This window comes from Haliotis rubra, unplaced genomic scaffold (assembly GCF_003918875.1).
Source record: "Haliotis rubra isolate DU_JTF1 unplaced genomic scaffold, ASM391887v1 Scf660, whole genome shotgun sequence".
NCBI lineage: Eukaryota > Metazoa > Mollusca > Gastropoda > Lepetellida > Haliotidae > Haliotis > Haliotis rubra.
The window spans coordinates 231,042-248,399 of NW_025767369.1; the positions used below are offsets into that span (position 1 = coordinate 231,042).

Consider the following 17,358-nt stretch of genomic DNA (forward strand, 5'->3'; position numbering starts at 1 on the left):
AACAGACACAAGCGCTACAACTGACTTTGGTCACGCCCCTATTGGCCAGCGAGAGTCTGCTTCCTAGACCTAATAGAAGATCTCGGAAGTCCAACCCTCAAACTACCAGAATGGCCGAACCTACTCGGACATCCGCACAGCAAACAAGTCCACAGGAACCCACTAATGTTCCAGTTACATGTGTGGACTGTATCAAAACCTGTATGAAGAAAAAGAGGATACTCCGCCAGAGCAGCGAAAGCAGTAACCCTAGCGTTACGCAGATCTACTCGCAATTTGTATGACGACAAATGGCAGAAATTTGAGCAATGTGCAAGGCGGAAGGGCTTCACAGCTAAAAAAGCGTCTATGTCACCTTAGATATACAAGACATCTGAAAGGTTCGACATTATCCACATATTTGGCAGCCATCAGTACAGTCATCACTATGAAGTCAAATTGACAAAAGTACTAGAAATACTAGCTCTCCTGCAATCTTTTAAACTGGAGGACCAGCAAAAGAAATTCAGAGCACCAGCCTGGGATCTGAATGTAATTCTACGTCATCTCATGAGCGATGCCTACGAACCTCTAGAAAAGACTACCTTCGAGCTACTCATGCAGAAAACTCTGTTCCTGCTTGCCCTATCCATGGCACCTCTTATGTCTGAGATACATGCGCTGGACTTTTGACGAACTAGATTCGACACGGGGCACTGTGCTGCAGTACATCTAGGACTTAGATGGGACTTTATTGCAAAGAATGAACTACCTGGTCAACCAGATAGACAGTTCCATGTGCCAGCGCTATCTACTGTCCTCGGGCCCCAGAGGACACCCAGGACTTATCCTTGTGTCCTGTCAGAGCCTTGAAGATATATCTTCAAAAGACTAAAACAAGGAGAAGAAAATTCAAGCGCCTATTCATCCCCTTGTCGACGGTGACAGCAGTAGAAGTCTCAAGAACGACAATATCGTTTTGGATGAGAGCCGTTATACTAAGAGCCTACAAAGCAGCAGGATTAGAACCTCCAAGAGCCTCCAACCCACACGAAGTCAGAGCACTGGCGTCAATACTCGCTCTGCATGGAAATTGCTCTATATCATCAATTATGGAGGGCTGCTTGTGGAAGTCAGATATGGTGTTTGCCAGCCACTACCTCTGAGACATAGCCACTGAAGACGTCTCCGGCATTCACCAGTTTGGGCCTCTTGTTGTAGCACAACAACTAACGGTTCCACAAAGGCGCGCTGAGTTTGAATCTCACCCTTTTATCACGTTGACTTGTTGTTCTAGTTTGAAAGTCCATGCGCACAGTCTAGACTAGGCTAGCATGAGTGATTAAGACCCTGTACGGGTAAAGATCTTACCTGTACGTAAAGGTGTCGCAACTCATGTATGATAAAGATCTTATCATAATCTATTGGTTGTTATAGATAACTAGTAAAAAGAAGATACTAGTATATCTTAAACCACATGAATCTAGAAGATTCACTTGTCTGAGAGAGAAGTAAGACAAGATGGTGGTCCCCCCGAGTTATAACGGAAGTTGGAAGAATAGGACAGCTGATGAATCCAGGAAGTGGCTTGACCCACCACCAATCCGAAGGATTCTATAAGCAAAAGATCATGAGTCAGGATAAGGAAAAATATGTACTTTTTTAAGTAAAATGATATTTTATACTTATCCTGAGTCATGAGGAGAAGCCCTCCCAACCTCCCTGCTGGAAACACTTCGGATTTCACAGTAGATCCAGGTGCATGGGCAGAAAAATCAGGAGAGAGTGACAAGTAAGGCTGGTCACATGACTATTTGTGCGGGAAAACAGGGAGGTAACTCGTGGGTGAATGTATTATTACGTCCGATTCGGGAACTACAAGGGATTCAAGTGTTCTACCATTCGCAAGGAAAAGGGAGAGCAGCAAAAGATCATAAGTCAGGATAAGTACAAAATATCAAGTATTATCAGGTTAATGTTTTTCTAACACCACAAGCTTGCAGTTGGTCAAAGCATCTCTCCAAACAAGATGAAATGTTTTTCAGAACATTTCCAATCAAGTTAACCCGTGAAGGTCTGGATTAGAAAGAATCTTCAGTAACGCATGCTTGTCGTAAGAGGCGACTAACGGGATCGGGTGGTGAGGCTCGCTGACTTGGTTCACACATGTCATCGGTTCCAAATTGTACAGTTAGATGCTCATGCTGTTGATCACTGGATTGTCTGGTCCAGACTCGATTATTTTCAGACTACCGCCATATAGCTGGAATATTGCTGAGTGCGGAGTAAAACTAAACTAACTCACTCACTCCAATCAAGTTAAACACAACAGACTGTGTCTCAGAAATGTTGTAAACAGTGCAGTCACCTTGAGCATGATAGTGACATGCTTGCATGTTTACTGATCTTGATTTAGTTTCAGAAACAATATGTTGAGTTGGTACTTTAATATACATAACGTACTGTCATCTACTGCTGTTTGTTGACACATACAGACCCTGCACACATGTTATGTCAGTATTTCCACAACCTGTCCCGTCGAGAACAGGGCTTGTGGTTGAGTCCAAGCAATAAATCAATGAAACAGGTTGCAATGAAATTAAATACATATCTACATAGGTATATTTCATTTGAAAAACTAATTGTTGTAATGGCTATTTTGTATGAATTAACAGGGAAAGTATTTAATAAACATGGGTATTTGTTGCGTTTACCACTCCTCGTGACCTTGTGTTTCAATGTTCTAAGGAAACAGATTACCCGCTTGCAAGTATGTGTTCCAAATGAGCCCCATTTCCAAAGCATTCTTGTTGTCATGGTAGAACTGAGTCAAGCCTCCTGAAAGTTGTACTTCCATATTACAAAAGAGCAGGGATGACAATTTTCTGCCGATTGGCCGGTTTTATCTCTAAATTGGTTATGAATTGTGTCAATGAACCTCCCATTCGATGACACAATATTAAGTTTTCCAATGAGAATAGATTTTCCTGTTGCTATCCCTGTAAGAGGTATGTTACCTTCAGCTACACAACCGTTGAAACCATAGGTTAACGTCTTAAATGATTGATCCTGCAGGTTGGTGATCTTGAAATCTGTATGTACAATGTTCTGAGGCAACACACAGATAATATGTCACTCAAGGATAGTATGTCACTCAAGGATAATATGTCACTCAAGGATAATATGTCACTCAAGGATAGTATGTCACTCAAGGATAATATGTCACTCAAGGATAGTATGTCACTCAAGGATAATATGTCACTCAAGGATAGTATGTCACTCAAGGATAATATGTCACTCAAGGATAATATGTCACTCAAGGATAGTATGTCACTCAAGGATAATATGTCACTCAAGGATAATATGTCACTCAAGGATAATATGTCACTCAAGGATAGTATGTCACTCAAGGATAATATGTCAAAGATAGTATGTCACCCAAGGATAATATGTCACTCAAGGATAATATGTCACTCAAGGATGATATGTCACTCAAGGATAGTATGTCACTCAAGGATAATATGTCACTCAAGGATAGTATGTCACTCAAGGATAGTATGTCAATCAAGGATAGTATGTCACTCAAGGATAGTATGTCACTCAAGGATAATATGTCAGTCAAGGATAGTATGTCACTCAAGGGTAATATGTCACTCAAGGATAATATGTCACTCAAGGATAGTATGTCACTCAAGGATAGTATGTCACTCAAGGATAATATGTCACTCAAGGATAGTATGAAAGGAAGAATTCATGATTTATGACAACACAGCCACCTGTTTTGAAAACAAGAATTCATCTGAATTAGCTCTGGTCATTTTACACCTATAATCATCCTCTTACTTCCATCAATCTAACAACATGTCATGAGTTTATACTCTTACCCTAAGTCAGACAATCTTCATATTCCAGGCGTATGGACAGACGTTTATACAAGATGACGTCTTCCTTGCCACTGTTGGAGCATTTGGTGCCGTCTTTAATGCTGCTGGACGAATTGCATGGGGATACTTTGCTGATAAGGTTTCATTCAAGGTAACGCCAATGCTGCAGCTTATTGTGGATATCAGGTGCTCAGTCGATGCCAAGACAGGGCGTCAACTCAGTCAAAGCTTACACTTATCTATCACAGCTGATTTTCCTGCTGTGAGATTTAAAAGATATAACCGGAAGAACTACACAATTATTAGTTCTAACAAACCTTTGGTTGAGAAACCCATTCCTGGCTACTCCATGGTGGTGCTCTAAGGACAAAGTATGAGCAACCTTCCTGATTGTAATTCATTGATAAGTTAGCCGTGCCGTCTGTCTAACTTTGTTCTTGATCTTGTCTAGTTTGCATAACCATCATGGAAATGAGAAACCACAGATGCTGAAGAAACTTCACTGGTTTTGTTCACCTATAAAGAGACAGTCCTGCTGTCATTTGTATCCACAAAATCACTGATTTGACATGATGTAGATGTGCTCTTGTGTTTCCAGGTCAGCATGACGTGCCTGTGTGCTCTGTTCACGGTGCTGCTGCTCACAATAGGCCTGACAAGCTTAGCAGGAAAATGGCTGTTCTTCCTGTACGTGTGTCTGATATTTGGCACATTCTCGGGCAACTTCTCACTGTTTCCTGTCGCTACAGCCCGGTCATTTGGTCAGCTTCACTACCCACTCAACTACGGGCTGCTCTTTACATCCCAGGTAACGTGTGATTGCATCTCTAACCCTTATCATTACCTGTATCACAGGTAACGTGTGATAGTATTCCTAACCTTATCATTCTTGTGATAGTATTCCTTATCATTACCTGTATCACAGGTAACGTGTGATAGTATTCCTAATTCCCTTATCATTACCTGTATCACAGGTAACGTGTGATAGTATTGTGATCACAGATAACGTGTGATAGTATTCCTAAACCTTATCATTACCTGTATCACAGGTAACGTGTGATAGTATTCCTAACCCTTATCATTACCTGTATCACAGGTAACGTGTGATAGTATTCCTAAACCTTATCATTACCTGTATCACAGGTAACGTGTGATAGTATTCCTAACCCTTATCATTACCTGTATCACAGGTAACGTGTGATAGTATTCCTAAACCTTATCATTACCTGTATCACAGGTAACGTGTGATAGTATTCCTAAACCTTATCATTACCTGTATCACAGGTAACGCATGTGATAGTATTCCTAACCCTTATCATTACCTGTATCACAGGTAACATGTGATAGTATTCCTAACCCTTATCATTACCTGTATCACAGGTAACATGTGATAGTATTCCTAAACCTTATCATTACCTGTATCACAGGTAACGTGTGATAGTATTCCTAAACCTTATCATTACCTGTATCACAGGTAACGTGTGATAGTATTCCTAACCCTTATCATTACCTGTATCACAGATAGCGTGTGATAGTATTCCTAAACCTTATCATTACCTGTATCACAGATAACGGTGATGTGATAGTATTCCTAAACCTTATCATTACCTGTATCACAGGTAACGTGTGATAGTATTCCTAACCCTTATCATTACCTGTATCACAGATAACGTGTGATAGTATTCCTAAACCTTATCATTACCTGTATCACAGGTAACGTGTGATAGTATTCCTAACCCTTATCATTACCTGTATCACAGATAACGTGTGATAGTATTCCTAAACCTTATCATTACCTGTATCACACAGATAACGTGTGATAGTATTCCTAAACCTTATATTACCTGTATCCTTGTGATAGTATTCCTAACCTTATCATTACCTGTATCACAGGTAACATGTGATAGTATTCCTAACCCTTATCATTACCTGTATCACAGGTAACGTGTGATAGTATTCCTAAACCTTATCATTACCTGTATCACAGGTAACGTGTGATAGTATTCCTAAACCTTATCATTACCTGTATCACAGGTAACGGTGATAGTATTCCTAACCCTTATCATTACCTGTATCACAGGTAACGTGTGATAGTATTCCTAAACCCTTATCATTACCTGTATCACAGATAGCGTGACAGGTAACGGTGATAGTATTCCTAACTCCTTATCATTACCTGTATCACAGGTAACATGTGATAGTATTCCTAAACCCTTATCATTACCTGTATCTGATAGTATTCCTAACCCTTATCATTACCTGTAAAGATAACGTGTGATAGTATTCCTAAACCTTATCATTACCTGTATCACAGATAACGTGTGATAGTATTCCTAAACCTTATCATTACCTGTATCACAGGTAACGTGTGATAGTATTCCTAACCCTTATCATTACCTGTATCACAGGTAACGTGTGATAGTATTCCTAACCCTTATCATTACCTGTATCACAGGTAACGTGTGATAGTATTCCTAAACCTTATCATTACCTGTATCACAGATAACGTGTGATAGTATTCCTAAACCTTATCATTACCTGTATCACGGGTAGCGTAACATGTGATAGTATTCCTAACCCTTATCATTACCTGTATCACAGATAGCGTGTGATAGTATTCCTAAACCTTATCATTACCTGTATCACAGGTAACGTGTGATAGTATTCCTAAACCTTATCATTACCTGTATCACAGGTAACGTGTGTGATATTTACCTATTCCTAACCCTTATCATTACCTGTATCACAGGTAACGTGTGATAGTATTCCTAAACCCTTATCATTACCTGTATCACAGGTAACGTGTGATAGTATTCCTAACCCTTATCATTACCTGTATCACAGGTATTCCTAAACCTTATAACGTATGTGATGAGTATTCCTAAACCTTATCATTACCTGTATCACATCATTACCTGTATCACGTGTGATAGTATTCCTAAACCTTATCATTACCTGTATCACAGATAACATGTGATAGTATTCCTAAGCCCTTATCATTACCTGTATCACAGGTAACGTGTGATAGTATTCCTAAACCTTATCATTACCTGTATCACAGGTAACATGGCGTGTGATAGTATTCCTAAACCTTATCATTACCTGTATCACAGGTAACGTGTGATAGTATTCCTAACCTGTATATCATTACCTGTATCACAGGTAACGTGTGATAGTATTCCTAACCCTTATCATTACCTGTATCACAGGTAACGTGTGATAGTATTCCTAACCCTTATCATTACCTGTATCACAGATGATAGTATAGTACCTGTATCTAAACCTGTGATAGTATTCTAACCCTTATCATTACCTGTATCACGGGTAGCGTGTGATAGTATTCCTAAAACCTTATCATTACCTGTATCACAGATAACGTGTGATAGTATTCCTAACCCTTATCATTACCTGTATCACGGGTAACGTGTGATAGTATTCCTAAACCTTATCATTACCTGTATCACAGGTAACGTGTGATAGTATTCCTAAACCTTATCATTACCTGTATCACAGGTAACGTGTGATAGTATTCCTAAACCTTATCATTACCTGTATCACAGGTAACGTGTGATAGTATTCATTACCTAACCCTTATCATTACCTGTATCACAGGTAACATGTGATAGTATTCCTAACCCTTATCATTACCTGTATCACAGATAACGTGTGATAGTATTCCTAAACCTTATCATTACCTGTATCACAGGTAACGTGTGATAGTATTCCTAACCCTTATCATTACCTGTATCACAGGTAACGTGTGATAGTATTCCTAAACCTTATCATTACCTGTATCACAGGTAACGTGTGATAGTATTCCTAACCCTTATCATTACCTGTATCACAGATAACGTGTGATAGTATTCCTAATCATTACCCTTATCACAGGTAAGTGTGATTACCTGTATCACAGGTAACATGTGATAGTATTCCTAAACCTTATCATTACCTGTATCACGGGTGGCGTGTGATAGTGATTCCTAAACCTTATCATTACCTGTATCACAGATAACGATAGTGATAGTATTCCTAAACCTTATCATTACCTGTATCACAGGTAACGTGTGATAGTATTCCTAAACCTTATCATTACCTGTATCACAGGTAACATGTGATAGTATTCCTAACCCTTATCATTACCTGTATCACAGATAGCGTGTGATAGTATTCCTAAACCTTATCATTACCTGTATCACAGATAACGATGTGATAGTATTCCTAACCCTTATCATTACCTGTATCACAGGTAACGTGTGATAGTATTCCTAAACCTTATCATTACCTGTATCACAGGTAACGTGTGATAGTATTCTAACCCTTATCATTACCTGTATCACAGGTAACATGTGATAGTATTCCTAACCCTTATCATTACCTGTATCACAGATAACGTGTGATAGTATTCCTAACCCTTATCATTACCTGTATCACAGATAACGTGTGATAGTATTCCTAAACCCTTATCATTACCTGTATCACAGGTAACATGTGATAGTATTCCTAAACCTTATCATTACCTGTATCACAGGTAAACATGTGATAGTATTCCTAAACCTTATCATTACCTGTATCACAGGCAACGTATGTGATAGTATTCCTAACCCTTATCATTACCTGTATCACAGGTAACGTGTGATAGTATTCCTAAACCTTATCATTACCTGTATCACAGGTAACGATGTGATAGTATTCCTAACCCTTATCATTACCTGTATCACAGGTAACATGTGATAGTATTCCTAACCTTATCATTACCTGTATCACAGATAACGTGTGATAGTATTCCTAACCCTTATCATTACCTGTATCACAGATAACGTGTGATAGTATTCCTAAACCTTATCATTACCTGTATCACAGGTAACATGTGATAGTATTCCTAAACCTTATCATTACCTGTATCACAGGTATTCCTAAACCTTATCATTACCTGTAACAGGCGGTGATTGCATCTCTAACCCTTATCATTACCTGTATCACAGGTAACGTGTGATAGTATTCCTAACCCTTATCATTACCTGTATCACAGGTAACGTGTGATAGTATTCCTAACCCTTATCATTACCTGTATCACAGGTAACGTGTGATAGTATTCCTAACCCTTATCATTACCTGTATCACAGGCAACGTGTGATTGCATCTCTAAACCTTATCATTACCTGTATCACAGGTAACATGTGATAGTATTCCTAACCCTTATCATTACCTGTATCACAGATAACGTGTGATAGTATTCCTAAACCTTATCATTACCTGTATCACAGGTAACGTGTGATAGTATTCCTAAACCTTATCATTACCTGTATCACAGGTAACATGTGATAGTATTCCTAACCCTTATCATTACCTGTATCACAGATAACGTGTGATAGTATTCCTAAACCTTATCATTACCTGTATCACAGGTAACGTGTGATAGTATTCCTAACCCTTATCATTACCTGTATCACAGATAACGTGAGATAGTATTCCTAAACCTTATCATTACCTGTATCACAGATAACGTGTGATAGTATTCCTAACCCTTATCATTACCTGTATCACAGGTAACATGTGATAGTATTCCTAACCCTTATCATTACCTGTATCACAGGTAACATGTGATAGTATTCCTAACCCTTATCATTACCTGTATCACAGGTAACGTGTGATAGTATTCCTAAACCTTATCATTACCTGTATCACAGATAACGTGTGATAGTATTCCTAAACCTTATCATTACCTGTATCACAGGCAACATGTGATAGTATTCCTAACCCTTATCATTACCTGTATCACAGGTAACATGTGATAGTATTCCTAAACCTTATCATTACCTGTATCACAGATAACGTGTGATAGTATTCCTAAACCTTATCATTACCTGTATCACAGGTAACATGTGATAGTATTCCTAACCCTTATCATTACCTGTATCACAGGTAACATGTGATAGTATTCCTAACCTTATCATTACCTGTATCACAGATAACGTGTGATAGTATTCCTAACCCTTATCATTACCTGTATCACAGATAACGTGTGATAGTATTCCTAAACCTTATCATTACCTGTATCACAGGTAACATGTGATAGTATTCCTAAACCTTATCATTACCTGTATCACAGATAACGATGTGATAGTATTCCTAAACCTTATCATTACCTGTATCACAGGTAACGTGTGATAGTATTCCTAAACCTTATCATTACCTGTATCACAGGTAACATGTGATAGTATTCCTAACCCTTATCATTACCTGTATCTAATGTAAAGTGTGATAGTATTCCTAAACCTTATCATTACCTGTATCACAGATAACGTGTGATAGTATTCCTAAACCTTATCATTACCTGTATCACAGGTAACGTGTGATAGTATTCCTAAACCTTATCATTACCTGTATCACAGGTAACGTGTGATAGTATTCCTAACCCTTATCATTACCTGTATCACAGGTAACATGTGATAGTATTCCTAACCTTATCATTACCTGTATCACAGATAACGTGTGATAGTATTCCTAACCCTTATCATTACCTGTATCACAGATAACGTGTGATAGTATTCCTAAACCTTATCATTACCTGTATCACAGGTAACATGTGATAGTATTCCTAAACCTTATCATTACCTGTATCACAGGCAACGTGTGATTGCATCTCTAACCCTTATCATTACCTGTATCACAGGTAGCGTGTGATAGTATTCCTAACCCTTATCATTACCTGTATCACAGGTAACGTGTGATAGTATTCCTAACCCTTATCATTACCTGTATCACAGGTAACGTGTGATAGTATTCCTAACCCTTATCATTACCTGTATCACAGGCAACGTGTGATTGCATCTCTAACCCTTATCATTACCTGTATCACAGGTAACATGTGATAGTATTCCTAACCCTTATCATTACCTGTATCACAGATAACGTGTGATAGTATTCCTAAACCTTATCATTACCTGTATCACAGGTAACGTGTGATAGTATTCCTAACCCTTATCATTACCTGTATCACAGGTAACATGTGATAGTATTCCTAACCCTTATCATTACCTGTATCACAGATAACGTGTGATAGTATTCCTAAACCTTATCATTACCTGTATCACAGGTAACGTGTGATAGTATTCCTAACCCTTATCATTACCTGTATCACAGATAACGTGTGATAGTATTCCTAAACCTTATCATTACCTGTATCACAGATAACGTGTGATAGTATTCCTAACCCTTATCATTACCTGTATCACAGGTAACATGTGATAGTATTCCTAACCCTTATCATTACCTGTATCACAGGTAACATGTGATAGTATTCCTAACCCTTATCATTACCTGTATCACAGGTAACGTGTGATAGTATTCCTAAACCTTATCATTACCTGTATCACAGATAACGTGTGATAGTATTCCTAAACCTTATCATTACCTGTATCCCAGGTTACGTGTGATAGTATTCCTAAACCTTATCATTACCTGTATCACAGGTAACATGTGATAGTATTCCTAACCCTTATCATTACCTGTATCACAGGTAACATGTGATAGTATTCCTAACCTTATCATTACCTGTATCACAGATAACGTGTGATAGTATTCCTAAACCTTATCATTACCTGTATCACAGGTAACGTGTGATAGTATTCCTAACCCTTATCATTACCTGTATCACAGATAACGTGTGATAGTATTCCTAAACCTTATCATTACCTGTATCACAGGTAACATGTGATAGTATTCCTAAACCTTATCATTACCTGTATCACAGATAACGTGTGATAGTATTCCTAAACCTTATCATTACCTGTATCACAGGTAACGTGTGATAGTATTCCTAAACCTTATCATTACCTGTATCACAGGTAACATGTGATAGTATTCCTAACCCTTATCATTACCTGTATCTAATGTAAAGTGTGATAGTATTCCTAAACCTTATCATTACCTGTATCACAGATAACGTGTGATAGTATTCCTAAACCTTATCATTACCTGTATCACAGGTAACGTGTGATAGTATTCCTAAACCTTATCATTACCTGTATCACAGGTAACGTGTGATAGTATTCCTAACCCTTATCATTACCTGTATCACAGGTAACATGTGATAGTATTCCTAACCTTATCATTACCTGTATCACAGATAACGTGTGATAGTATTCCTAAACCTTATCATTACCTGTATCACAGGTAACGTGTGATAGTATTCCTAACCCTTATCATTACCTGTATCACAGATAACGTGTGATAGTATTCCTAAACCTTATCATTACCTGTATCACAGGTAACATGTGATAGTATTCCTAAACCTTATCATTACCTGTATCACAGATAACGTGTGATAGTATTCCTAAACCTTATCATTACCTGTATCACAGGAAACGTGTGATAGTATTCCTAAACCTTATCATTACCTGTATCACAGGTAACATGTGATAGTATTCCTAACCCTTATCATTACCTGTATCTAATGTAAAGTGTGATAGTATTCCTAAACCTTATCATTACCTGTATCACAGATAACGTGTGATAGTATTCCTAAACCTTATCATTACCTGTATCACAGGTAACGTGTGATAGTATTCCTAAACCTTATCATTACCTGTATCACATGTAACATGTGATAGTATTCCTAAACCTTATCATTACCTGTATCACAGGTAACATGTGGTAGTATTCCTAAACCTTATCATTACCTGTATCACAGATAACGTGTGTAAGTATTCCTAACCTTATCATTACCTGTATCACAGGTAACATGTGATAGTATTCCTAAACCTTATCATTACCTGTATCACAGGTAACATGTGATAGTATTCCTAAACCTTATCATTACCTGTATCACAGATAACGTGTGATAGTATTCCTAAACCTTATCATTACCTGTATCACAGGTAACATGTGATAGTATTCCTAAACCTTATCATTACCTGTATCACAGGTAACATGTGATAGTATTCCTAACCCTTATCATTACCTGTATCACAGGTAACGTGTGATAGTATTCCTAAACCTTATCATTACCTGTATCACAGGTAACGTGTGATAGTATTCCTAAACCTTATCATTACCTGTATCACAGGTAACATGTGATTGCCTCTCCAACTCTTATCAGCACTCAGCAATATTCCAGCTGTATGGTGGCAGTCTGTAAATAATCGAGTCTGGACCAGACAATCCAATGATCAACAGCATGAGCATCGATCTACACAGTTGGTATACGATAACACGTGTCAGCCAAGTCAGCAAACCTGACCACCTGATCCCGTTAGTCGCCTCTTACGACATGGGTTACTGAAGATACCTTCTAACCCGGATCTTCACATGTTTCAGGTGATCACAGCCCCTGTTGGTGCAGTACTTACCTCCCAGTTGAAGGGCATCATTGGCTGGTATGGGATGTTCTTTGTGGTGTCTGGATTCTCATTCAGCAGTAAGTCAGCTTCAGGTCTCATCATCTCATAGTCTGTGATTACAAATTAGAAAGTGGTCAAACTTAACATATGTTATATTTGGGATTACAGTTTCTTAGTAAAGTACAGATTCTAGTACTTTTGTTGGGTTGAGTTCCATCCGGGATTCGAACCCACGGAGGCAGGGGTTTGAATCCCGGATGGACTCAACCCAACAAAAGTACTAGAATCTGTACTTTACTAAGAAAGTGTAATGGGTTCGAAACCTGGATGGGACTCAACCCAACAAATGTACTAGAATCTGTACTTTACTAAGAAAGTGTAATCCCATCTGATAGTCTGATAAAAATGATATGAAAAATATATTGGTTTTCATGTACATATGTACTTACACAAGTTTAGTGTTGACAGGATAAACAGTAAGTAAGACCTTCCTGTCTCAGTCCAAGAACACAGAATATTATACTGTATTATGATTTCAAACCTGGTCATTCACTTTATGAGGCTGATGGACAGCGTCTATCTCCTGGTAATCTATTCAGCCTCAGTAACGATGTGAGGTGTATAAGGAACTGCTGTGCAAGTGGCCATTCCCCATGAACAGACAGGAAGGGCACACATACTGCAGTCCTCCATATAGCACCTTGAATACTGCTGTCTGTAACATGAAACATTCCCCATGAACAGACAGGACGGGCACACATACTGCAGTCCTCCATATAGCACCTTGAATACTGCTGTCTGTAACATGAAACATTCCCCATGAACAGACAGGACGGGCACACATACTGCAGTCCTCCATATAGCACCTTGAATACTGCTGTCTGTAACATGAATCATTCCCCATGAACAGACAGGAAGGGCACACATACTGCAGTCCTCCATATAGCACCTTGAATACTGCTGTCTGTAACATGAAACATTCCCCATGAACAGACAGGACGGGCACACATACTGCAGTCCTCCATATAGCACCTTGAATACTGCTGTCTGTAACATGAAACATTCCCCATGAACAGACAGGACGGGCACACATACTGCAGTCCTCCATATAGCACCTTGAATACTGCTGTCTGTAACATGAAACATTCCCCATGGACAGACAGGAAGGGCACACATACTGCAGTCCTCCATATAGCACCTTGAATACTGCTGTCTGTAACATGAAACATTCCCCATGAACAGACAGGAAGGGCACACATACTGCAGTCCTCCATATAGCACCTTGAATACTGCTGTCTGTAACATGAAACATTGAACAAACAATCCAGTTCCTGAAAGCAATGCTTTCAACTGCTACAGACACTGGACATTTAATTTTGACCAAAGCTGAATGTTTCTCAAAGGATTTGCCTTCAGGAAACATTTGAAAAGTTATTCACAGGACAAGAACTGAATTCAAGTAATAATTGTGTGAAGGGATCTACATAGATGATGCTGTCTGCTTATATTTCAGGTTTTATTCTGATGTTTGTCTTCCAAGTTAAAAATTCCAAAGGAAAAGACGTATAAAACCGATTTTTTATGAAAGACGAAGGAGAAGACCTGGGATACAGTACAACAGATGTCTGCCTGGCAACATTGATATCTACATGTGCAATATTCCCTACACTAGTCATCTGTCTGGGTATATAGTTCCATGTGTTTGATGTAAGGACATTATTCCATACATGACCCACCTGGGTATTTGGACATCTACTTACGTATGTGATATTCCCTGTACAAAATATCTGGGCTTGTGATATATGTCTTATCCTAATATTTGATGTCCTCCGGTGTATAAAGACATCAGTGTGTGTGTGAAATAAGGGTGATCTTCTTTATATTTAATGTCTTTTGGTGTATATGGACATCAATATATGTGTGATATAAGGGTGATCTTCCTTATATTTTATGTCTACGGGGTATATGGACATCAATGTGTGTGATATAAGGGTGATCTTCCTTATATTTGATGTCTATGAGGTATATGGACATCAATATATGTGTGATATAAGGGTGATCTTCCTTATATTTTATGTCTACAGGGTATATGGACATCAATATATGTGTGATATAAGGATGATCTTCCTTATATTTTATGTCTACGCGGTATATGGACATCAGTATATGTGTGATATAAGGGTGATCTTCCTTATATTTGATGTCTACTGGGGTATATGGACCTCTGTGTGTGGGATATAGGGGTTATATCCCTCCTATAGAGGGGTGACTTGTCTTCTGTCATGGTATATACTAGTTGGCATCTCCTTCTGTGATAAAGGAATTTCATTCAGAAGGTAGCGTGCAAATATTTAAAATGTTTTGAAAGCAGCAATTGCGACAATATACTGTTATGTATTGTTATAAAATGTATCAAAACTTCAGCCACAGCTTGCACAGGTTGAAAGGGTGAAATTGAATACCTTAACATATCATTCATACGGTAACATCTGCTTGTCAGAAATCTGTGATTGTGTTAATCTATGCAAGACTAGAAGTTGTGTGGAGCAGCTAACCCTAGCAACAGCTGCTTCAGGAAGCTACAGGGTGTTGTGTGCTGTACCATGAGTTTGTTCTGTCGATGACTGACAGCGTCTGTTGTAATGTGGATATCTGTATATAATAACCATTCCAGCTGAATATTCCAAATCACATAGAAGGAAATCACAAGGACTCCATGAGACCCTGCCATGCTGTGATGTGCAACTTAAGATTCAGGAAGTTCCTACATTCGAATAACGCAGGAACTCCAGGAACTCCAAATAATGTTGTTCTCAAAAGTACAGTCAATATTCGGTTAGATTTGCTTCACTGATCTGTTTCAAACAAGCACATCTCCATTTATAATAAGCTTAAAGTATCATGCATACTTTGTGTTTGGTGGTACCCGTGAAGGTCCGGGTTAGTATGTATACAGTGCCCTAAAACACCATGTCCCAGTCCTGAACTCCAATGTCCTACACACAATATCTCAATTTTAGGACTCCCAAAACAAGTCCAGAAGTGTTCTAATACCCAATATTGAAACTGTAGCACTTCATTTATTGCCTTGTTGATAGTTCGCACCCATATATATAAGTAGCTTGGTGGCAAAACCGATTCACATGTTGATGCTTATGCAATCAGGTACTGACTTGTTTAATATTATGTTGGACCAACTGGTAATTTGACTGATGGCAATGTGACGAGAGTCTGCTGAGAGAGTTGTCTGTTGTGTACATAATGTTACTCCTTTAGGGAAGTGCAATAATCAAGTTGTGCCAAATATTTTAGTTGTGGCAGTTACCGATTGGGTAGCAGTTGTTGCTGTCTGTATCACTGTCGAATGTGACTGCATAGGAGACGGTGATGCTGCAACAGTTGTGTCAGACTTTATATTTTAGATAATATTTGCCCAAATGTGATCCTGAAAAAATTACCCTGAGAGACACCTGAAGATAGTTTTACTGTACTAAGGTTTCGAATTAGAAAATAAGGTCACTAACTGAATAATCATGAACAATAAATCTACGAGCCTATTACGTAAATTCCTTTTCTTTTGATTATGTGTGGTACTCATATAAAGACTATCACCTATACTTTCACAAACTCGACCTGGACAGTTGTTTGAGATTTGTATCGGAAATATACCTGAAAACAAAACCGTCATGTAGTGAATATATCATTGTATTACATATATTGTATATTTCTTGTTGGCTCCTCATTTGTGTAATCTTGGAGGAACAGATGTTTGTCTTCCACATTTCAGCTCTTGTCATCCTGTTCCAATAGATCAAACGAGTAAGTGAAGTGTACAATCAAAATGTCACCTAGTGTAAACTGTCAGTCGACATGATTCTGTACTGCTGTTGTTTTCAGGTTGAACACTGAATAAAAAGAAATAACGAAACCTGCAAACCAATTACTTTAGATATATGGTTTTACGAACGAGGTCTGCTCAGTGTCTAAATGTGACTCGTCATGGTATTTTGGAATGAACTGTTCCTCTCCGCAACAGTATATAATAAGTGGAGATGAACACATCTATTTCACGTGAATTTCGCCGATACTCACTGGAACGACGGGGCCGATTGGGTAGCCTTGTGGTTCAAGCGTTGGCTCGTCGCGCTGAAGAC

General features: G+C 38.5%; 1 protein-coding gene across 5 annotated transcripts in view; it reads left to right on the plus strand.

Moving 5' to 3' along the window:
• Positions 1 to 17,132, plus strand: part of LOC124257456 (oxalate:formate antiporter-like) — a 47,410-nt gene extending 30,278 nt beyond the window's left edge. For all 5 annotated transcript variants that reach the window (XM_046691517.1, XM_046691521.1, XM_046691518.1 and 2 more), the window contains 4 exons: positions 3,892 to 4,014; positions 4,462 to 4,671; positions 13,182 to 13,281; positions 14,718 to 17,132. In XM_046691517.1, coding sequence (XP_046547473.1) covers positions 3,892 to 4,014; positions 4,462 to 4,671; positions 13,182 to 13,281; positions 14,718 to 14,773 — 489 coding nt within the window. In that variant the 3' untranslated portion in view covers positions 14,774 to 17,132. The remainder of the gene's footprint in view (positions 1 to 3,891; positions 4,015 to 4,461; positions 4,672 to 13,181; positions 13,282 to 14,717) is intronic.
• Positions 17,133 to 17,358: the final 226 nt, after the last annotated feature.